We start from the raw sequence: 24,350 nt of genomic DNA, 5'->3' as shown, positions 1-24,350 counted from the left end.
TTAAGAAGGGCACCTGGAAAATAAAGCGACTAAAGGTAGAAGGCAGGTTTGCAGAAGGAAGCAGAAAGAATATTATGCATTAGTTTTGTAGATTTGTCTATTATAGAGTTGCCTAAATTGAAGTGAAACAGGAAATCCTGATTTAAAAAGGCAGGAGAGAAGGGTGAAATCACAGGAATTGCAGCATCTCAAAGGCAAAGCTTAAGATATACTGTATGGAAATGAAGCACAGATTAATAAGATATTAATGCGCCCCAAAATTGGCTCTCCCATCTCCAGAGGTAATAAAGGTATAATCTCCTTGAGGGGATATGTTCTTCAGATCAGATACTCAGTGAATGAGCGATAGCACTTGAGTCTTTTAAACACGTGACAGACTAGTCAGCCTTTGCCTCAGATGAACTGCCCCAGATGAGCTGCCCTTTTGACAGGCAGGAATTCTGTGGTGATGTCCTGTGAGATACCTAACCTTTGTAATCAGGGATGACACGACTTGTACTGGAGGCACTGTTACCTGCACTATAGCCTCAACTGGCCTGAAGTAAACTTCCTTTATTAGCAGTATATGGATGATGCACATTGCCAATTACTACATTCACATAGCTCAATATGAACAACTGCAGTCTTCTGAGTGAACAATGATAGTCTTGCCTTGCTTAGATAGTTAAGCCAATTCTGTCTGTCTGCTGTCAGTTGAGCCTGTTCAAATCTAGAGATATATATGGGGGGAAGGGATTTGGGCCTCTTGGGCCTCTGTGACCTGGGAGATGAAGCATTGATAAGTACGGCTCTCACAGATGTGAAGAAGTACTTCCCCAGGCACAAAAAGCAAGGTACCTTATGCTGCTGATGTGTTGCTGTTGTAGAAGGTGGAATTTTAAACCACTGGATTCAAAGGAAAGTTGTGACTTTGGCATAGTTAAGTGGAAATTCCAGGGAGTTAAAGAAAAATGTATTAATATATTCGTTTGCTTAAGTTTAGCTTGTAATCTAGTTTATAAAGGAGGCATGAGAAATGACATATCAAAAGCATGCATGAATGTAAATAGAGATATCGTAGAGGAAACTTAATGACTTCAAAGTGAAGTCGGTAATGCCCCTTTAAACTCAAACAGCACAAATGTTGATTTCTGTCTGTGTCCTACACCGAATGCCATGTTTCAGTGTTTGACTTTGTGTAGTTGGAAAGAATCGTACCATGAAACAACAGAACAGAATTGAATAATGAAGCAGGGATTCTGCTCTGAAGGGCAGAAATGATAAATGTAGCCATAGGATTGTTACTGGAGAGCTGTGAAACCCATGGCACCCTACTGTAAATGCAAAAAGGACTGGTTTGTAAACAGACATTCTTTTTTGACAGATGTAACAATGAGCATGTTCTGAACTAAATAACATACATTTCAAAACTTCTAAATGTGTGTTGAAAGTATTGATTAACAGAGTCTTCAAAAGTACTTGGTTGTTGAGCTTATACTGGATAGGAAAAGCTTGCTACTTTCATAAAGTGAAGCTATGGCATTGCAATGTAAACACGATGTAGAGCAGTGAGATAAATGTTATAACCAGCATGACGTATTCATGGCTGGTTTTGGTGTTTTGTTAGCTAACGTAACAAGAATTAATTCTGGAAGCTTTTCTACTTAGTACTATACTTACTTTCTTTTTTGTCACCTCATTCTTTTCCTTATATTCATACCTTCCATCTTTTTTTTTTTTTCTGGCAGCTGCTACAGAAATTTCCTTTTCAAATTTTCAGCTTTTTTTTTTTTTTTTCTTAATGGGGTTGTTGATCATACCAACTTCCATCCCATAATTAGAAGGATCTCGTTTATATGATAGCACAGATCTAATACTACAGGTTACACAGTTCAAACAAATAATCTGTATGGAATAGTCATTTTGTTACAGTTTGTCCAATTACACACTTAGCAGCTCTGTCTTCTTTAGTTGTCAAGTCTTGTAATTGCCCTCTAAAACGAATTCAAACCATTTCAGCAATGTAACTCTAAAAAGCTTGAAACTTGTAATGATATGTAGCAATGTAATGCCGAAAAAGCCTGAAATTCTCTTTAAGTGGCCTGTTGAGGTAATACGAACAGAAGAAGGAAATATGTGCTTATGGATATATATTCTGTTGAAGCTTGATGGTACCTGAATTTCACTCCAAGTTTGTGTTAAAACCTTCTGTTACTGCTGAATCATAATATTCTTGACTACTGGGACCAAACGTAAAGGCTAATTTGTGATATGTACCTGACCTTGCTTGTAGTAGTCTGCTGTAAGCTGATACTCCAAAAAAAAAAAAAAAAAAAGAGAGACTTGGGGAACTATGATTTTTGTGTGTCTTCCCCTTTAACTAATCATGGACCTTGTTGGTCAGGCTCAGCAGATGTTGTCTGGAGATGCAAGACTAAGGAGAGCTCTCAAAATTCAGTTTCTTCAGTGTGTTGTGTAAACAGGCAGCTGGGGAAAGGCCCTTGACATAGTCCTGCTGAAGGGAGGGCTGCAGACTGCCTTTATTGGGCACCAGTGAATCTGCAGGAGAGCTTGGTGTTAAAGGCACATACTCTCAGAAATCTTTCCTCACATGATTCCTCTGTTGTTGGAAGTACTCCGTGAAGTTTGTGGCAACCTTGGGAGTGGGTGAATTCTACTTTTCTTTTTTTTTTTTTCCCTCCATTATTATTATTTTTTCTTTAAACAGTAATCCAATATAAATCTGTCCTGCCTGTGTAAGTGTAGTTCTATTCCCTTAGTATTGTTTGTTGAAATGTTGGATGGGAAAAACAGCACATGTTTCTTAATTTCTTGATCTTGCACAGGAACTAGAAGAATAAAGATTGTAGTGCTGTGATCCTATTTTGTGGCAAAGTGTTTCAGTAATTTCTAGTTATTTGTCCTAATGTGCATTACTTTGATCTAAATCAAGTATTCCTAAATTTATTTTGCTGAAGTACACCTATTGACTGCTGATAGGCAAACAAAAAGGACGTTTCAGTTACTGGTTTTCTAGTGGTGCTTAAACACATTGCTGTTTCCCTCTTTGTTGCACTTGTCCTTTGACAAGGTGATGTGTGTGCGTTTTGCATAGGAGTAAAGAGGGAGTGGAAAGGAGGGAGGAAGATAAAAGCTCAAGTAACAGGCTAATAAAGTTCTGTCTGTTCCATGCATGTAAAATACATGTAATAGTTGCATAATTTTTTCCTTTATCATAAGGCTTTCAAATTTGGGATGAGGTGGTTTTGATTTGCTCTTAGGAACATGAGTTGTATAAAATGATTTACACGTTCTAAGGGTTTTCAGGCTTCAGCAAATCTATTTTTAGGAATGGATTATCACCTTTTATAGTGCCTGATCATCTTCTCAGAAAGCTTGCTAGGGCATTAACATGATCAAAACAATGTTTGTTTGGAGTTTGATTGTGCACTTGCCTGACTGTCCTGAGCACAACTGCTCATTGCTGCCTTCCTTGACAAGGGCTCCTTCTCCTTTGGAACTACTGCTTAACTGACAGCAGTGAAAATGAAGTAGGGTAGCTTAAAAGACCAGCCTGTGCTGATCTGGCTGATTTTGATTGTTGCAGTTTCCACTGTAGTTTAAAGAGCAGTTCTGGGAGCGGAAGCCTCTGGGAAGGGTGCTGGTGACAAGCGGCTGGGAATGTTACCATCTTCAGTTTGTTTAAAGAAACAAAACAAACCCCCAAATATAACACATATTTTGAAAGTAAGTGAATGGCTTAGCAAACAAGGTCATCTGGTTTCAAGTAAGGAAAGTGATGCTGATTCCTGAAGGAATCTGTTGGGTACAACTGCAGGAAAAGATTGTTCATTCAATGGCAGTAGCATGTGTGCCTTTTTAAATAGACTTTTCATAGGTAAGTTGCATTTAGTTATGACTTTACTGCTCTAGCATCTTCGTGTCAGCATTCTCTTCTGAAAAATGCTTTCAGTTAATGGAAATTCAGGTAGTTCTTCTTAGTGAACTAAATTTACCTTCTTGTAAATACTGAAGAATATCACTGACATTTATTTTAAAGCAAATTTATGGGCAAAAACATTCAGGTATGTAGCTGTTTTGAGCAGACTTGTAACTGGATAGCATTGTTAATTAAAAATATACTACCACATAATTATTCTTTCTGGTGTTGGTAGACACTGATTTCTGAGTTAGATGCAATGGTGACCATAAAATCCTGACATTTTGATAATACCTGTAATTGCATTCTGTATCTTTTCGTTGCAGATCTTCTCTGGCTTTAAACAGCCATGCTACTCCATTGCCAAAAATCAAGCGAAGCGAATGCATGCATTTATTCCCCTCTTGAATTTGAAGTTGGTAGCTCTGTATAGTGCCTGAAGGTAAATCTTTTTTTGCTTCAAGTTTAAAAGTTTTGTGTCTGCTGATGCGCACATAGGAGATGCCGTCGTAAATTTTGATCTTGATAATATATTTTCTTGATAACTTTTTTTTTTCTTTTTAAATACCTTTAGTGTTAAGGTGTGTGAGGGGTAAATGTTTCAGTAAAATTTCACTTTAGATACACAGGGTTTCCAGACAGATACACTTCAGCTTGGAAAGGAATGCTTATATGAAAGCTTCTTACATGGGCAAACCCCATATAGTGTATATGATACTGTACAAGCCTTTTACTCTCCTTAGGTGGAAAAGAGGTATTTTTGGTGGGGGATAGTTGCTTTAAGCATTATATTATTTAACATCTGTTTCTAATACTTCCTGGGCAGTCCCAAATACACCCATCTGTGAAAAAAGTCTCCACATGATATTGATTCTGAAACTTAGGCCAAATAATTTGATAATAAATTATTCCTAGCTTGGTCGTAGTGTTTAGCAGGTTTTGTCTGTTTAATAGCTTCAGTTTGTAGAGTATATTCTTCTTATTCCAATATAAATTGAGACTTGTGCCAGATAGTGCAGTAGAGTGCAAGGACAACAGATCACAATTCAGATAAAATTATTTAGCTGTTTTTTGTTGGTTTTTTTTACTTGATATGATTCTGTTTCTGAAGCCTTGTGAAAATGCATGTTTTGACTAGTTTATGTACTATAATTAAGGCTTAAAAAGTGTGTGGAAAGTCATTTTTATAATGACAACAGAATGTTGCCTAGTAGCTGAAACTTTTATAGCTTAACTTTTCATAACTCCTTCCACATAAAAAAAAAAAAAAAAAAATCAGGTCATTAATGACTGCAGTGCTAGTTGTACTTCTGTAGCAGCTTTATTAGTGTGGAGGAAGTTATTCATAAACTTCTGAGCTCCTGTGGAGGAGAAGAGTAAAAGGCTCAGAAGTGTGGAGTATTTCAGTGATAAAATCTCAGGATTACATCTCAATGTTTTAAAAAACAGGTCAAAGTTTTTCATGTTATGCACTGGAAGGAACATGTGCTTGTAGTCACTCGTCTAGATCCTCATAGGGTACAGGGCTGAAATGCATCCCCAGGTGTTGGACTGCAAGTTCATTCACAGCTAGTGCTGAAAACAGAGGAAAATGTGTTTTGTTGTGGTTTTTTTAAATTGTCACTTAATTATGGAGAGATACAAAAAGAAAATCTACATAATCTTAGCTTTTTGCATTTTTTTTTTTTCTGCTAAAGCTTCAGTTATGTCTGTGTGAAAAAAAGCCTATGGATGAGGATATTAGTGAGCAGGCAGACTTCGTAGCTGTAGCTTCATCAAGGAATGAATGCTTACAGCATGGATCATGCTGCTGTTTGAAAATCTACAAAAGATATCTGGAATTGACTCTATCTGGGGCTTTAAAAATTAGCCAGATAATGAGCTGAGATGGTGGCTTTGTTATTTTCCTGAGTATATATTTTCATGTGTTTTCCTAACTATTTGCATATGCAGAGGCTTACCTTGCCCATATTTCTGGTCAGAGAAGCATGTGTATGTTTAGTATTAGATAAAGAACTGTGGAATGTGAGAGCTGATGTATTCACCTACTACTACATATGTAAAAGTGTTGTGTGGTTTTTTGCTTTTTTGCTTTTATTTTTCTCCAGAAGCATGTAGATGCATCTTTTGTAACTCTTGTGGAACTAACACTTGATTTTTATTAATTTAATTTTTTTCAGTATCTAAATGATTTTAGCAGTGGAAGTTCTAAACTTCAGAGACCTAAAGAAATCATCATGAAGCTGTATGTGTTTTTGGTCAACACTGGAACTACCCTTACCTTTGATACGGAGCTTGCTGTACAAAAGTAAGAAAGTAAAGTAATTGTGTATTGCTTAAAATTAAAATAAAAAGGTATAGATGCTTTTTTGTATACTGAGTTCAGGAGAGATGATAGTTGAATTTTGCATGTAGTTGTCTTCTGGGTTTTCAAGTATTTCAGTGAATTTTTGTTTCTTTTTATTTTTTTGTTTGTTAGTTTTTTGTTAGGTTTTGGTTTTTTTTTTTTGTGGTTTTTTTTTTAATAAGCATTTTCAGTGGCTTGCAGGTGATGGTGTGTGTCTTTGAGGTCCCATGAAAGAGCAGAGAGGTTGTTTACTTTCTGGGGCAGTGATAGAACATGACATGCTCTTAGCTGAGTCTGGTGTTACATTTGGTGTTTTTTGGAAAAAAACTGTCAGAATGACTTAAGATCTTCTGTGACCTTTTTTTATTTATTTATTTAGGATTCATCTATAGAAGGTTTATTTTTTTCCTGACTGGCATCACAGAAGGAATTCTTAAGATAGCTCTTTCTCCTGTCAGTATACATTCATCCTGAGGAAAATTTACAATCTCTAATATTTTTAGATCGCATGCTAAAGAACCAGCATACAGGTTTTCGTCCTATATCCAGGATGGGTAAAAGTTGCTAATGTCCTATGCTGTAAGGCGCCAAAATATTTTACAGCATTTTGTATATAAAACAAGAACTTCTGAATGCCCAACCACCTGAAACATGAGCAGTGTTACAGAATCACAGTTAAGTCCCAGCAACTTTGCTGTTTATGTTTTTTTCACTGCACATTAAAACCATCTTTCTTTTAGGAAGGTCTGGATATACTGGGTGTTTTGTATCCTTTTTCCTTGTTCTCATGTGGGACTCTAATAAGTAAATAATGTATAGTATTGTGGTACTCCATGCATCTTGGAGCTAGCAAGTGCCAAGCTTACTTCCTGTATTCGTATTCCATTAGTGATGAATGAATTGGAAGTAATTGTGCTTGAACAACTTCTACCATGTTTTTTGTGCTCAAATCCATTGAATCCCTATTTGTAATTTTCATGATTCAACAAGCGAATTTAAATTTTGAAGCTTGTTTGGGGTGGAAGGGCATTAAGACTGGCTGTGCGTTATGTTCTTCTGCAAAGCCTACTGACACTTAGCATATAATAGTGTTTCATCTAAGCCATTTTGGATCTACTGGGTCGTTTGCAGATGTGTCACACCTCCGTATGCTGTCAGCACCTCCATACGCTGTCTGGTACAGCAAGATATTTTGTTCCTAAATCATGGTGCTGAGTGAGGTACAGCATCTGAACTGCCAGACCAGGCACCTAATAATCTGGTACTGGCTGACTTTTGCTCAGTTGGATAGGTATTTGAGAAAGAAGCTTTCCAGTGGCTGAACCACACAAAATTGAAGACTCTTCAGTTGAACAGTTTAACTTCTTATTCTCTATATTTGTATATATATGCTCTTTGTAGCAAGAATGTTTCCTGGGTTCTTTGCCTGTATCCTAGAAAAGCCAACTTATCTTCCCGAAGACAATGGAGAAGATAGGTGAATGCTTACTGTAATACAGCTGGCGAGTACAAGCTTGTGCTCGTGAGATATTTGTACTGAATTCATGATGTCATACTGAATCATGGTTATTTTAGATAATTGATCTTTTTTTCAAGTACCATATAGCCAGTTATAGCAAACCCATTGATACTTATATTGATTATTCACTTGATACCCTGAAGCTTTTTAATATCTTTGCACAGGGACTACCCAGTTTGTTATAGTTTGGGTCAGTTACTGTATCATATTAATAAATTCTTGTTTAGTTTACTGTTTGTCTGTGTCTTCCAAGACAAAGTCTAGAACTATCTAAAATAAGCAGTAACATGAAGATGTCATCACCGAGAATTAAAGGTACAAGGATGGTAAATTAAAACAGGGATGGCTTATTAATCTGCTTTTTCTGCATTAAAAGTGTCTGATACATTTTAATGAATTTGTTGCATATGGATTGTTTAATTTCCTGTTAAGTGCTCTATATTACTTAACATACAGTGAATCAGAATTGATTAGGTGAAATTGTGTTACACATAATAAAAACTTACTACTCTTGTTGTCTTCTAGGGCTTCACCAAGTCAGCTGTGTGTTCATGAAGTATAAATTCAAAGAACATAATATGGATTATACATTATACATATATATGGGGTATCCTAAAAGTGTGATGTGATGTAATTTCTGTATGGTATCACATCTTCTTTGAAAAAAATTGCTGATAAGTTACCAGTAATGTAGAGTCTGTCTTCTTTCAGCTGGTAGCTTATTAGCTGGGTGTCCAGAATGCAACACATTATAACATGTACAAAATGTAAAATGTGTCATTGCACAGAATAAAAAGTAGTAGTCATTTAAAAAAAGTTCTGCTTCAACACAGACAAGTCATCTCTCTCAATTACAGGAACCTGTAATGTTAGAGGCACAAATCTGCTGATAATGTCCTCTTCCCACTTTTTTTTTTCCCCCAGTGTGGCTGATCTGAAACACGCAATTCAAACAAAGTATAAGATTGCCATTCAGCACCAAGTACTAGTTGTCAATGGAGGAGAGTGTATGGCACCAGACAGAAGAGTGTGTAGTTACAGTGCTGGAACAGTAAGTGCATACTGCATTCTTCAACTAAACTGTCAGTTATAGGGGAAGGAAAAGATGTTTTACTGAGGGTTTTTTAAGTTTTTTTTTCTGTAGTGCATTGTTTGCTGGATTTCCTTGCATTGAGAAACAGATGTTTGTATATTTAGCTTACATGTGTAGATCTTAACATAATGCTTAGGACACTTTACCCACATAATGAAGTGATCGGTGGTTGAGCAGTATGTTGCTTTTACTCAGTGTTTGTTTTCATTTTCTTCTTGAGTGTAGGATACCAACCCAATATTTTTATTCAACAAAGAAATGATCTTGTGTGAGCGTCCGCCAGCTATCCCCAAAACTACATTTTCAGCAGAGAATGAGATGGAATTGAAAGTAGAAGAATCTCTTATGATGCCTGCAGTGTTTCACACGGTAGCATCACGGACACAACTTGCAGTGGTAAGTAAATTTTTACTGTACTTTTACAGGAAAATAACTTCTTTTTTTTATGTCAGAAGGGAAGCTTGATATAAATTATGAAATAGTTTGTTTAAAAGACAGTAAGGAGGGCGTATTAGTGATGGTGTATTCTTTGGAGCCTTTGTCTTGGAAGTTTCAAGGTAGGTACTGAAATGTGCTTGCTTCTTCAGCATGTTCAAAGCTGCTTTCAAAAGTGTACTGTATGTAACACAGCCTTTATGGGTGCGTGTATTTACAGCGTTTGCAAAATGAAAGCAGACTGTTTGCTTTGGATCCATGCCTTAATGCTCTGCCTTATTTTCAGTGTCTTCAGTCTGCCTCAACCTGAAAACAGAAAAATTACATTGCAAGTGTTGTTAACCCAAATAGAAAATTTTTAAAAACTGCTTGCCGAGCTTCTGTTTCATCTGATGTCAAAACAACTGCTAAAGAATTAATAAAACTAAGCTTCCATTTCCTAAAATTCAGGTCTCTTATTACTGAGGGCTGGCTTTTACTTACATAGAAGCAAACTTGTCAGAATTCTGATTTGATTACTTCTGTATTATTTTGATAGGGGGAAATAGTTTCATGCAACATGGTCAATAAGATATCAAGTGTGCATGCAATAGATGCGGCTGCATGTTCAAGAGAGTGACACAGTGCCTTCAGTAGCTGAACTGATTGCGTTTCTTCATGTTAGGAAATACTGCCCACATTTTTCTTTTAAAATTTTAAATGTGTTAATTTTTGTCACATCTGAACTTCCAATAGCTGGGAATTGAAGAAATGGTTGTGTATAGCACTTAGCACAAAAGAAATGGTGCTGTATGGATTTAGCATCTTGTCTTGGTAATAAATTTTCTTAGTTTCAGTGACAACTTTAATACAGTTGAGAAGAATATTTAGCACTTGAAGTGGCTTGTTTTCAATACTGTACAGCTGAATTCAGAGAAAAGTGCTAAGTCTTGCATATAGTACAGGGGTGGTTTTGTTTTCCCCCTTGGCCTTCTGCCCTGTCAGGAGGAGGAAAGTTAGCCTGGATAATCTGACCTTGACATACTGTCAGATTTAAGGCAAGGACTGAGTCCAGTAGATTCTCTTGCTATCTCTGCCACCTGTTGACAGTTACTGCTGATTTAGTAAATAGGACCTTGAGTTGTTAGGGATCTGTGAATTGTGTGATTGTCATACAGAGAAGAGGGGATATGAATGTGAATACAGCTAGGACTTGGAAGTTCTCATTTATGCTCCCTGAAGAGTGTGAGGATTCTGGTTTTGGCAGCTGAAGCTGAAAGTGCTTTAAAACCATTTTTTTTGTGAGTTAAGGGGATGTTTTGAAAGCAAGACTGGTATCTGTTAAGGGCTTAACACTGATTGGATATGAAATGGGGGCTGTAGCAAGTACTACAGTCTTCACGTTTGTGTTTTACTTAGGTGAATGGAAGTGGAAGGTCGTGGTACCCAGTTTCACATTTCTTGTTGCTGATAATTTATCTCGTTGCTTCATGCCATCCCGGATTTTGTGGTGTTGAAGATTTTTAATTTTGGTTTTGCTCAGGTGAAGTTAGTATACACTGACAGAATAGATTTCTCTGGAGTAGGCTTTTTATATTCCAGGAATTTTATTGAAATTAAAAAAAAAAACAAACAAAACAACTCTACTTAGTTGAAAAGCATTGCTAGTGCTACCTTCCCTTCCCCCTTGGTTCTGATGGATGTCCTTACATATGCGGAGCAAACAAGTCTATTACAGTGTTTCTGCTTTTAAATTAATTGTTTAGGTATTTACTGCCTAATTCTGGTTTCAGTCCTTCTGTAAGGGAAGCCGTATTTCAGAAACACTCTTAAAGGTCTCTGTGTGGAGCACGGCTTTTATTGGCCAACTGGAGCTGTAATATTTAGCTGGAGACTGAAAAGTTTATCTAGAGAAAGTAATGCTGAGGTGATTTGCAAGAAGAAAATAAACTTTTCTGTACTTGATGGCACCTATTAATGTTATTATGGGATGGGGAGAGGCATTTAGTATTTAAGGTCTGTAAACATGTCTAAGGAGAATGGAAGTTTTACTTTTAGCCTGCAGATTTATCTGTTCCCCACTTCTTCCAGTTTTTCGCTGCTTGTAGATGGGCTACAATGATAGTAGAATCTTTTGTGAAAGACTTAGAAATTTATTTAGAGATTAAATGGGTAGTAATATTTGTAAATCTGATACACCTTTACAACCACAGTGAAATTTATCCAAGATTTTAAATCCTTCAAAGCTGTAGCCTCTGTACTAGGCTTCTGCACTGGGTACTTCTCTGTGTGGTCCGGGGAATGAGAAAACCATCATATATGGTGGAAGATTAGTAAATAGGCTGTCATAACTTGAGATGTAGCAAGGTGTAAAAATTGTATAAAGGAGTATTGAAGTTTTGAACTAAAGCAGTTTTTCATGATGCCTGCTTGAAGCATATTGAGCAGTAATTCAAAAGAAACTGAGGGAGGACTGGGAATGTGGTCAGAACATTAATCTTCTTCATGGTTCACCATAAGCCTCTTGTCTGGGAGGAAGAGGGAATGTGGGTTATTAATCCTTCTCAAAATTGATTAAGAACTCAGAGGAGCTAGAAAGGCTCTGAACCTCAGTAGTTGTGAGATTGATACACTCAGAGCCACACTGAGATAGGTGTTCAGGAGACTTTCTGCAAAATAGGGATGAAGAATCTGCCTTATAATGATCCAAGCTGTGTCTCTTTATTAATTTTAGATAAACAGTAACCTGCTTTACCAGAAAAGCAGAGTGGCAGTACTTGATGGAGAGTTTTTGCCTGTTGTAATTATTTAGAGCAATTTAGTTAGTTAATAATTACTACTAATACATGATTGAAATATTTGGTAGTACGAAAATGAAAGTTACAATCTAAATCTGCATAATCGGTAATAGGCAAACTCGTGTGGAAGATGAGTATTTCAGGATTTGAACACTTCAATCTTGTTTCTCCCTCATTTTAAGCCAGCCTGAAAACTATTTAATAATGTTTTTTGGTATCTCTGACTTGAACTGTATACTATCTGGCAGCTATGCTGTAGAACTGTATGAAAGGTGTGGTTTTTAACCTTACCTTATTTTGCACCTGATTTGTACTGTAGAGAAAGGGGACAGATATTTTTGATTCACTCTTCTGATACATTCTTCATATGCATTGGTATACGACCTTTAACTTCTTTTCTCATGAAAACAAGTAGTTCTGTATTTTCCTTTAAGAAATACTTAGATTAATCCATGCCTTTATTTCCTCTCCATTGTTTTTTTGCATGTCTGAAAATGACCATTATTGATTTAAATTCTTCCTCTGTTTTTGCATATTTTTTGCCATAATTCTTAGATATCCTTAGTTACTAGTCAGGTATAAACAAAAGTCATCTTTTAGCTCACAGCTGAGGCCCTGGCATTCTTTTATAGCCTTTTGTACACATATGTATAGGGTATAGGTACATGTAAAAGCAGTCCCTGCTCCCCGCCCCTCCCCCCCCCTTTTTTTTCCCTAGTTGAAACTAATTTTGTTAACTTCCATATAGGATTTCTTAGATTTTAATACCTCCTAACCAAAGATTATTCCTGTGGGAAACTTGTTAGCTTCTGTTTGGTTTTCCACAGTACAATAATGATCATATCAACATACCTCAGTCTTTTTCTTTCTTTTTGCTTTCATGCTTCTAACATCTGTGTAGATTTTCCCAAGTTCTTTTTGATTACCTGGAATCTCCATTATGTAGAATTCACAGTATAAAAATTAGGTAGTCTTAAAGAAGCAATGTCTGTTAGTGTAAGCTTGTTCATTTACTAATTAAACGGAAATTCTCACCAGAGAATTTGTCATGTGGCATGATGTCTTTGTTTTATAAACCTTTTTTACTAGGTCCTTTTTGGTCAGTGTTTGCTGCATCTACTGACTGGCTTGTGAATCCAGTGAAGCAACCTTCTAAGCCTCTTTTCATTTTCTGTCCCAGTATCTGTTTCCCTTTGATTAAATATTGTACCTTTGAGATGTCTATGTCTAAAGGGTTGCAGCTTGCCTTTTCTTACAACCTGTTTTCCCACCTCTGTCCAATTTAGAAGTTTTGTCCTTGAGCTGCAGGATGTGCACAGAGTGTTTGCGGAAAGTTACATACACACGACCTTAGAAGACAAGCTGTTCTCTATACAGGACATTGTGCAATAAGCTACGTTGTATGAATCTTGTCAAATCTCATGGTCTTTTACACTGCTTAAAATAGTTTGTTACCTTAACCTTTTGGAAAGGACTGTTTATTTGCTTTTAGTGATCTAACTGAAGTTTCTGTGTTATTTCTCCCAGAAAGGCTATTGGAATCTTGAAATTTCTGATAGTGGGTGTGTTTTGCATTTCAGATGATGTTGCTGTTGTCATCATCAAACTGTCAGTTCTGTCCAGTTTTTCTTTGAGAAATGGGAATAAGGATGAGGAACTCTGTGGTTACTTCGGTTGGTTGCATAAAACTGTGGGTGTAAGTCATAGTACCTAGCTCATTCTTGGTTTAGTTGTGAATGTTTCATAATACTTAAACCAAAAAGTACAGTGATGTTTCCTGAAAGCTGCGTATCTGTTATTTGGAGAAAACCAGTTTTGAGACCCTCTGGAAAAGAGTTACTTTAAAATTTAGAAGTTCTTTAAGGCATTGTAATGCTTATAAGAGCTTTGTAGCCAAATTAATGCTATTCATCCTTTTAATCTAAATTATTAGTCTAATAGCCAGACATAATTCCAGCTCCTCCACAGAAGTCCACATTTCTTTGTGACTCAGATTAGTGATCAGTCTCATACTTTTTTAAAGTAATACAGCTGGGAGGAGTTAAAATGGAGTAGGTTGTAGTTGGGTGACTAAAAGATCCAGCATTTATTTTTGTTGGCCTTTGTAACCAGAATTGTTAAATCAAGCTTTCTGAAAATTCACAAGGAGAAAAAAGATTTGGGTGGCTTGTATCAAGCTAGTAGAAATTATCACTTGGCTTGTGCCATGGTTTGATTTTCTGTCTGTGATGGTTTATTTCAGCTTGCTGGTATTTTTTGGGAGTGGGGGCGAAATTTTGTCACTTGACTTCTCCAAGCCCGCTTTTAATGTTACAGTGAAGAGGTAGTGAAAACAACACTGAAGAAAAACTCATTAAACTATGACTTACAGAGCAACTTATTAAGTATTATGCTGATTAAATAAATACTTTGAGTATGTAATAAGTCATGAACTGCATGGACAAAAATGTCCAAAGGATGCAGTCACCAAAAATTACTAGTGTTAATGGGGAATGGAGTAATCAGCTGTCTAATGAAAGAAGAGAAATTAAGTATCAGTCTTCCTCACAGTGAGCTGTTCCACTCATTGGTTTTAAAAGCTGAAATCTTAAGGTTGTTAGTCTAGTAGCTTTACCGGTGCTTTAGTTAGAAGTGTATGAGTTGGAGATAATGGTCTTAGTTACTATCTTCGATAAGCAAGATAAGTTACCTATTGTGGAAGCATTTATATGCTGTTGTAAAGTATAGATGTGTGTAATTTCACTTTCAAGGATCTTCTCTGTTGGCCTGAGGTTGATTTTTAGGGTGACTGAAACCTGTAAGGAGTCCTTTTTACAGGATTTCAGACACATGGCAATAGAGGACTTTGATGACTTGTTTCCTTTTACCACAGGGTTGTAGAGAATGGAAAGAACTCTGCATTTCCTGAGAACTTTTGTTCTTTAGAGGTAAGTCCAAAGACCACTTAAGACAAACAGACCTTCCTTGGATTTTTTTTCATTCAGTTGAGCAGAGTTACGACAATAGGATGCAAAGACAAAGTCCTGAAATTGATGGGAAACACTACCAGTTAATTTGTTTGAGATAAAATGTACTTTATTGCTTCTGCTGATTTGTGTTGATACATATTAAACAGAAGTAATTATAATCAGAAGAATAACCTAAATTTTAAGTTATGATGATTGAAGGAAGTAATTAAAGTAAACATTCTGTTAAAGCAGCCAGCCAAAGATAGAAATCTTTCTGGTGGGCCTGTGAATTTCTTGACAAATTAGGAAGTGAAGATGCTTCCATTTACTCTTCAGTGTAACAGCCAGTTTAGATTATCCTGGGCTTGTCTAGTCTTGTAGTGGTGCATCTTGAGGTCCCTGTTCCAGTGGTATGGTGAAACTGTCAGTATTCTAGGTATGCTGGTGTAACTGAGTAAGATGTAGATCTACAAGGCAGCTGAAGGCAATTTCTGTGCTTTGTGATCCATTGGGTGTCTGCCAGTTACCCTGCATGTAGATCAGTGAAAAATCAATGACCAAAGCAAGCCTGTTGTTAGGCAGGTTTCATTTTCTCTGCTGGAGCTGGCAACTTTACTCAGAAGTGTTAAAACATATGTTGGGTTGCACGCTTTTATTTATATGCTTGACATAATCAGATTTTTAAACTTTATTAATTTAGCGGAGAGCTGCTTAATTCTTTTCTGCAGGCAGACATAACCAGTTATATGAAATAGATTGGTGTTGATCCTTCTGAAGTAGCCTTAGGAGGTTTCTCCAGGAATGTTGCCTATGGACATGTTAAGAAGAGCAAACCAAATCACTTGAGGATGTATTTCAGTAGTGACAGAATGATACGAATGATATTATCTATGTAGCTTTTAATTTCTTAATTTCTTTTAAGCTATGTGGCTACTTCCAAGGGAAACAGAATGCTTTACCACTTCATTTTCTTGCTGCACACCCTCACATTTTGAAAGCAGGTGTGCAAGTTTGACTGAAACAGTGTTTTTTTTTCTTGAACCCTCCATGCAGCATTAGAAAATAGAGTAATGGACTAACACTGTTTTTGTTCCCTGAACTGTTATTTGCTTAGTATAGTCTAAGACTGAAACAGTTCTGATAGGTGGACAGATAGTTACTCCATGTGGTTTGAGCTTTGTTAGAAACATTACTTGGTCTCCTAGAATTCAGAGTAATACTCTTTGCTGTTTGAAAGTAATGAGCTTATATCATGACACTGCCTAAGAAACCAGTATTAAAAGCAGTACTGAGTTCTTGTGTATTCTAGTTGCATTCAGGTTCATCCATGTAAACAGAATTCTACCATTTGCCCTACCTCTCCCCTCCCTTCACTCCCCCCCCCCCCCCCCCCCCAAGAGAATTCTTTGGCACATGGGGTACAGATATAAAAATAACTTTGGGAGGGTGATAATAAGTAATGCTGTTGTAATATCCTGCCTATGTGCCCTGAAACAGGCATGTCTCTGTTTAGTTATGCAGTTTCACTTGTAATCTATTAGCTTACAGGTAACTTTGAAAACATGTTATTTAAAAGAACCTTATTTAATGTTTTCGGGCTAATTAATTTTGAGCTAAATGTTAGTTTGGTTTGAGCTCTAAATAGAAAGTCTTTTTTCTCTCAGTATCATATTTATGATGTTTTCACAAGGGGATTTGTTGTGTACACAGGGGACATTAAAACAGAAAGGATCTGTGGCTCATCTGACAGTGAATACCTGGTTCAATCCTTAGATGGCATTGGGGTATTTTTACTTTTATGTAAGAGTTCCTTTGGGCATATCTCTGACATATAACAAATCCAACAAACACTTTGTCAAATGGCAAATGCTGACACTTATTAGAATGCCCTTCTGTCACATGGTTTCTAAAAAATATATACTAATTTGCTGCTCTGGGAAATAGTGTTAGCTTTTACTTTTCTAGCAGCTGGTTCAAAAGCTTCTGGTTTGGTTAAATTGCATAAATCACCGCAGGTTAGCCTCCTGGCTGCAGAGTTGTTAGTGCTGATCATCAGTAGTATAAGAAGCAATCTCAGTTGTGATGATCCATCCCTCTCTTTACCCCCCACCCCTAAAATTTGTTAACTTATGGGTTCTGTTTTGTGTTTGAAAGTATTTTGTTGAGAAAACAACCGAAGTTAAAACTAAAATCTTAAATTTACAACACTTCGAGTTTTCAAGTCAGGATCAAGAATGACATATAATAAAGCTTAATAGGACAACACTGACTTTTGACTTCCACTGTGAACATGAGAAGTTAACCTATCTAAAAAAGCAAATACTGGCCACTGGTTAGGAATATGTCTTAGGGTGGAAGGTCTGGTCATACAAGCCTAGCCACATATATTTCCTTGTGAGGCATTAGAGCTGTGCAATGCTAAGCGAGTTTGTCTAAAGAAAAATAGAACTAAGAAAAAGCCTCTATGCAGGTCTTCTAAAGAAACGCTTTTTTTTGTTTGAATGTGGGAGAAGTCCAGTCTTCACTTTCTCCAGTAAACTGTGATACTCTCTTGAAGAAAATGCATAAAAAGACTGTATCATAATTTTTTTATTTTGTAGAAGGATTATATAGTTTTAGTCTTCAAACTAATGTGTGTTTCTAGATATGCTCTCACTTCTAGAATTATTGCCAGTAGTTTGGAGGAAGGGTGACTTGGGGATAGAACTGGGTTTCTGAACTGCTTGTGTACATTCCCGGGACATATGTTAAAACACAGTGGGGACATTCAGTTACCTTTTCAGCTTCATACTTTTTGTGTATTTTTTTGTACATCTTAGGGTAAGCCAGCCTCTTTGTTTGGCTCTTAATATAATTGAGAAAGCAGTAATTGGGGGTGGTGCTGAAATCTGCAAGTGATTTTTTTCAGACTATCTGGATGCTGTCCCAGTTGTTTTATTGGTTGATTTTGACTTGGGAAATGAGATCTCATGCAGCAGATGTCACCAAAGTTTAGAAAACAAGATAACAAATGCCATCTTTGTCATGAAGTGATAGAAATTTGTAGTAGATTTCAGTTTCCTTGGACTTGCATGTATGAGGAAGTTTATGTATTAATTGTTCGTATGCTGGTAGGTTAGATACCAGTGATTTGAAGGGCAATGGAATTTTGTCATGCTGCTTGAGACAAGGCCTGGACTTTTAAAAAAAGAGAGGGTCTTCAAAGCTTTCAGGTTTTATCAGTAATAATTCTGAAACATTTGGATAAAATGCTTTGCTTTTTCGTGGTTTATTTCAGGAAGTTAAGTCTTCTTGGGCTCTAAATTTTTTTGGATATGCGTATGTGCTGCTAACCATGTGGTCAGCAGCAAATGCATTCTGAAGTATACTGATGTGTTAGGCTTTTAACACTGCTTTTTCACTGTATTTGTATAACCTGTTTCTCCTTGCATGGTTTTCTTACGTGTACTACAGCAGAGGAAAGTTGTGTACATACAGTCCTAGTTTAGCAGTATGCTCCACCAGGAAAAAAGATTTTCTGTCTTGGAGGATAGGTAGACACTAAAAACCCAACACGCAGGTACGCTGAGGAGAATATATCCCATGTAGTATGTTACTGACAAAGTATCAAGCTGAAGAATTTGTATGAATTTTGTTTTACTTTCTTATTTCAATGTTTGAGTAGTAGGCCCTTCGAGGGGTACAGCCTGTTTTCTTAAAGTTGATAACTAGTAGGAAGAGTAACTAAGTTTAAAACCTTGGAATTGAATATAATAGGCATTGGTGATAGTGCACTTTCAGTAAGATACGGTGCTTGCTATAAGTAGGTCTCTATTTTAACTCTGCCTTGTTGGATGTAATTAATTACCCTTTTAGTAAAATGGCTTTATGCCATCCAGTTCTTTAACAGAAAAGCTCCCACGTTAGTTTGCATATGCAAAGTTTTCAGGGTGTAATTAGAGTTTTGTGGACACTCTGCACTGCTTCTCATCGTGTTGCATCTAGTTTATTAATCAGTGGAAGACTTCAATTAATTATCTGCCCTGCTGTTTTCCTCATGCATCTCTTGCAACTGTTGCACCTGCGCTTCTGCTGACTGATCCTGCAATAGATTGTCTTGTTACGAGCTTCTGCCTGTTTCATCAGTAGTTTTCTCCTTAATGGACCTTATTTGCCAGCTCCTTCTCTCAGATTAATACAAGCATTATTATTCATGTATGTGTGCACTGAATATTTTATATTGGCGACATTTAATTTTATAAGATTTTTTTGTAACTGCAGCTTTCACCTGCTTGTTATGAAGATAGTTCTCAGTAAACAAGCCACAATTTTTTCATCTAATTTTTTAATTTAGAATAAAATTTTATTTTTTAATGAAGTTTTAATGTGTACAACTTTTTTAGCTGTCTAAATTTAACACTTTCCATGTTAGTATTTTCTAAATGTCTCACTGTAACATTTCATATAGTTACCACAGTAATAACCTGAAGTGATTTTCATTTTGATGGATTTTTTTTATTTTACTTTTCCCCAGGAAATGTATGAGGTTGCCAAGAAACTTTGCTCCTTTTGTGAAGGCCTTGTACATGATGAACATCTTCAGCATCAAGGCTGGGCTGCCATAATGGCCAACTTGGAAGATTGTACATACTCTTACCAAAAACTACTTTTCAAGTTTGAAAATGTTTATTCAAGCTATTTGCAGTCCATAGATGATATCAAGTTGAAACTTACACAGTAGGTTTGCCATTAAATTCAATCTCGATATCCAAAGTTACTGTATTTTAAACTTACTGAGTATTGTATGTCTGGTTTGATTAATCAAGTGTATATTTATTTGATCATGTGTCATGGAGAACATTGTTTCTGTTCTATGCTAGTCACTTTTTTAACTGACATTTTTTCCTTGTACTTGTCAGTACACAGAAACCTGCATTAAATTATGTGGAATATATGCTCATTAATGAACAGCTGTTTAAGAGCTGGAGTGCTTCCAAATGTGCAGCAGAAACAGCTAGATGATTAAATTTAAACATTAATCAACTTGTTGAAATGTATATTTGCACTTTTCAGTTAATTGGTTTTTAATACACTTGAGCAGATATTAAGAATGATGATCTGTGGTGAAAGTATGGAGTGATAACACAGACTTTGGGTGTATATGTATAACTTTGGGAGTGTGTGTGTGTATATGTATGTATGTATACTTGTGTCCTGCAGACTGGATGTTACTTCAAGGAAGATCTTTTGACATTTTTCTAGACATTATAGTTTGGTGCTATGGTATTTATAGGAGTGCTTTGCCTAATAGAATGTAAGTGAATGTTGGATACTTAAATAAAACAGAAATGTTTTTTTTTTTTTAAAAAGAAATTGAACTTTGTAGCTTTTATCAGTATATAGAAACTTAAAACTCTGCAAAAGCAGTTGGCCAGAGGGCACTTGGGCATTGCCATTAAGCATTGGTATTTATGCAGGATGGAAACTTAAAGTCTCTGTTGTGTGGTTAAAAAAAGAAAAGGGGGAATGTCTCAGTTTGTCACACTGTTTACATTGTAAATATAAGTTACCTTGAAAGTTTGGAAAGTTGGTTCATATTCAGCAGTGTAAGAGAACAAAAATTGTAGCTTCTTTAGCTGTCTTCCCATACTGTTGATACTGAGCACATATATATTGGGGGGGGGGTAAGTTTTTGTCATACTGGCTGCTAGCTAGGTACTGATTTCTTTTTTTTTTTTTTCTTTTCACCCTTCTAAAAAAAAGCTTGGGTTCTGCAGTTTCTATAATGGCCAAGATACCATTGCTGGAGTGCCTAACAAGACATAGTTACAGAGAGTGTTTAGGAAGACTGGATTCTTCAGCTGAGCATGGAGGGGCAGAAAGTGAAGAAACTGAAGATGGGAAATCTCCTGAATTGGTGCTTGATTCTGATATGTCTAAAGTGAACAATAAATCAATGTTAACCTCATTTTGCAAGTCAGTTGAACATTCAGCTTTGGAAGGCACAGATCCTGAAAATGTAAAAGATAAGGAATCTGGTCAAAATGCTACTGTCCAGGACAATGAAACATCAGTAGAATTGAAAGATGATGATCAGCCTTCTTTCAATGTGTCTTTATTAGACTGGATAAATGTTCAAGATAGACCTAATGATGTTGAATCGCTGGTCAGAAAGTGTTTTGATTCTATGAGCAGGGTAAGTTAACAATTTTTAAAAAATCAAATTATATTGCATTGAATGTTGCTGTTACAGCTTCTTGTAACTAGTCGTTTCTCAGCTAGCTTTCTGAATGGAGACCAGAACAGAGATTAGGGCTTGTTGTGAGTGTGCGAAGAATTTTCAGAGTTCTTGGCTGTTAAGAATTTCACAATGAGTGCATGTTATCTTGTTTGTTGCTCAAATAGCCATTCCTGTGGGAAAGTCAGTAGCTTCTTGCAGCATCTAAGCAAAGTGACTTGACATCTGTTCTTTGTCTTTTTCATAGAAATTATGCTTTCAGTGAAAGTAAAGGTTTTTCTGTGCCAAAGTGAATGCTTTTTGTGTTAAGAATACTGAAGCCTTTATTAAAATCTAGGACAAATTAGTGTGATAAATTTTCATACCTGCATACTGTATTAGCTGATATCAGTGTATTCAAAGGAGTCCAGCATGTCAGTATGTATTTCTGCTGCTGGTAGAATAAAACATTGCTCACTTTCTATACTTTCCAAATGATTATTTTAACCAGTGAGCATTATAACCTTTTAAAATCTTTTTTTGCCTAGAGACTTTCTTCCTTTGCTTTCACAATAGCTTATGTTTCTTACATTGTCAAACCTTATGTGTGTATGTATAATTTTATACTATTACAACTCAATATACCCTGAACAAAGAAAACAATTTCTGTTGTCTTTGACACTTTATTTCCTCTGCAAGGCAGGACTGTAACACTGTCTCAGTTATGTCTAATACCCACCTGTTTTAGGGGACATTATGATTTGGTCAGTTTTGTACACTCATTTTTTTTTTTTTTTTTCCATTCTGTCTTAAAATTTGGAGAATTGGGTTTAATATCAAGGGCCACTTAAAATCTAGAGCTGTCTAAATTTTAGTAGTACAGCAAAGGCTAAGATTAGACTTGTCAAGTGTTTTTCTGTAGTGAAAACGGTACTCAGTTTTTTGTGGGAATATCTTCCTAATTGCTGAAGTCCTGAGACAATCCTGTTTCCTGTTCAATTACATCACAAGGTGCTTTCTGCTAGTTCAAAACAAGAATAACAAAGCCCAGTAGTTCAGTTGTGTGAGGAAAAAATGTACTTTCTATGTAATATTAACAGGGCACAAATGTAATGTCTCTTAAAAATCAGTATTTTCAGACACATGTTAAACTGTTGCTTCCAAATAAATTATAGTGATACTTAAAGGTGGTTTACACCAATCTGGCAACTAAGTACCATGCAGCAGCTTGCTCATTCTTTCACTCTCCAACCTGGTGGGGTGGGGAGAAGAATCAAAAAAGAAGGTAAAACCAGTGGGTTGAGATAAGAATAGCTTAATAATTGCAATAAAATATTATAATAATTGTAATCAAAAGGGAAACAACAAAACGGGAGAGAAAACCAAAACCCTAAAAGAACAAGGATGCACAATACGGTTGCTCATATCCTGCTAGGCAATGCCCAATGTGTCCCCAGGCATCAGTTGGTGGCTTGCAAGCAACTTCATCTCAGTTTCTGTACTGGGCATGACGTTCTGTGATATGGAATGCCCCTTTGGCCAGTTTGGGTTAGGTGCCCTGTCTCTGTTCCCTCCCAGCTTCTTGTGCCCCTCCTCACTGGCAGAGCATGAGAGACTGAAAAGTCCTTGATCAGGGTAAGCATTACTTAGCAACAACTACAACACTGGTGTGCTATCAGCATTTTTCTCAGACTAAATAAAGCTGCAGCACTGCACCAGATACTAGGAAGAAAATTAACTCTATCCCAGCCAAAACGAGGAAAAGATACAGAAAGGAGAAGAAAAAAATAAAACCTTCTTTAGTTAAATACTTTACCTTTTTTGATCAGCTTGTAGTCTTTTCTGGCACGTATCACATGTTGTAGAGAGGCTATCTTGTAACTGTGTGCTTTCCTGTTCTTGTCTTAGAATACTTGTCAGAAGTCCTTTGTTACAACTGTTGTGATTGTTTTGTAACTTAAGCTGAGTTTTGTAGGAAAAAAATTGCTTCTGCAAAAAAGAAGTTTCTTTCTGTTTCCTTGGTATAAGCAGAAAATGCTTTGGTCAGATTATTCTGCCCACCACCAGAACAACTGTGCTTGATCAATCTTGATCTGTTTTGGTTCACAAAAAAACCCCAAAACTTTGAAGTAATGTGATAGTTCATAGTTTTCATTTGGAAATGTTAATTTGCTGTATTTTGATAGCTGCACAGACAAAGGATTGAATCATTACCGCTTATTTTGAATTAACTTGAAAACAGAATTGGCCTGTAGCTGAAAAGGAAAAGGAAATAGTATCTGCAACACAATTGTTCTTTTAATATTTACTTGAGATCACACCTTAACAAAGCATGTCAGAATAAAATGGCACTAATTTATTTTCTGTTGTTTTTCCTGCATTCTCCCCATGCCCTTCTTGGAAATATGAACTATACAAATGGCTTGTGATTGCAATTCTTATTTGAAACTCTGAATTCAGGTAAGATTTTATTGAAGTTCAAAGCGTCAGAGTGTATGAGCTTTATACCTTTGATACTTTCAAGACTGCCTGTGTTGCACAGGATGCTGCTGGGTGGTTTTTCTAGCCTGTAGGTGTTTCTATGAAATGACACTTCTAATTACAGAAACCTAGGCTGCAGTAAAAACAGTGGGTTAAGTAGGAGCTAAACAGATGTTTCAGTTAAGTGCTGGCATAGCCACTCAAATAAAAGGCTCAAAAATGGAGGAGAGTTTTAAAGATGAGAACAATATTATCTTACCAGTGAAAGCAGAGCTGAGTGCTACAGATGCGGTTAGGTCAAGGATGGGATAAAAAGAATGGATGAACAAAATAAAGGGTGTGTCCTGGGTTGAGCAGCAGCAGTCATTTTTCTCCTTCTTAGGAGCTAGTACAGTGCTGTGTTTTGATCTTTTGGCCTTGGAACAGTGGTGATAACACCGATGTTTTCAGTTGCTGCTCGAATGTTTGGTCTGGCCAAGGACTTTCTGAGCCTCATGCTCTGCCAGGGAGGAGGGGAGGCCGGGAGGAAGCAGAGACAGGACACCTGACCCAAGTTAGCCAAAGAGGTATTCCATACCACAGCACGTCATGCCCAGGATGTAACTTGGAGTGACCCGGAAGGGGTAGGGGGGCTG

General features: G+C 36.6%; 1 protein-coding gene across 5 annotated transcripts in view; it reads left to right on the top strand.

Annotated features, from left to right (window-relative positions):
• RB1CC1 (RB1 inducible coiled-coil 1) overlaps positions 1 to 24,350 on the top strand; it is a 76,468-nt gene that overhangs the window by 9,299 nt on the left and 42,819 nt on the right. For 4 of the 5 annotated variants that reach the window (XM_065668255.1, XM_065668254.1, XM_065668253.1 and 1 more), the window contains exons 2-7: positions 4,246 to 4,361; positions 6,100 to 6,227; positions 8,710 to 8,836; positions 9,104 to 9,274; positions 19,552 to 19,754; positions 20,781 to 21,213. In XM_065668255.1, the coding sequence (XP_065524327.1) occupies positions 6,157 to 6,227; positions 8,710 to 8,836; positions 9,104 to 9,274; positions 19,552 to 19,754; positions 20,781 to 21,213 (1,005 nt within the window). In that variant the 5' untranslated portion in view covers positions 4,246 to 4,361; positions 6,100 to 6,156. Of the gene's footprint in view, positions 1 to 4,245; positions 4,362 to 6,099; positions 6,228 to 8,709; positions 8,837 to 9,103; positions 9,275 to 14,962; positions 15,018 to 19,551; positions 19,755 to 20,780; positions 21,214 to 24,350 lie in introns of those variants that run through there. The other variant, XM_065668257.1, reaches the window with a different exon arrangement.

The sequence above is a fragment of the Lathamus discolor genome, chromosome 2 (genome assembly GCF_037157495.1).
Source record: "Lathamus discolor isolate bLatDis1 chromosome 2, bLatDis1.hap1, whole genome shotgun sequence".
NCBI classification, from domain to species: domain Eukaryota; kingdom Metazoa; phylum Chordata; class Aves; order Psittaciformes; family Psittacidae; genus Lathamus; species Lathamus discolor.
The sequence above is the reverse complement of the archived record's forward strand: the minus strand, read 5'-3'. Positions and strand labels throughout refer to the sequence as shown.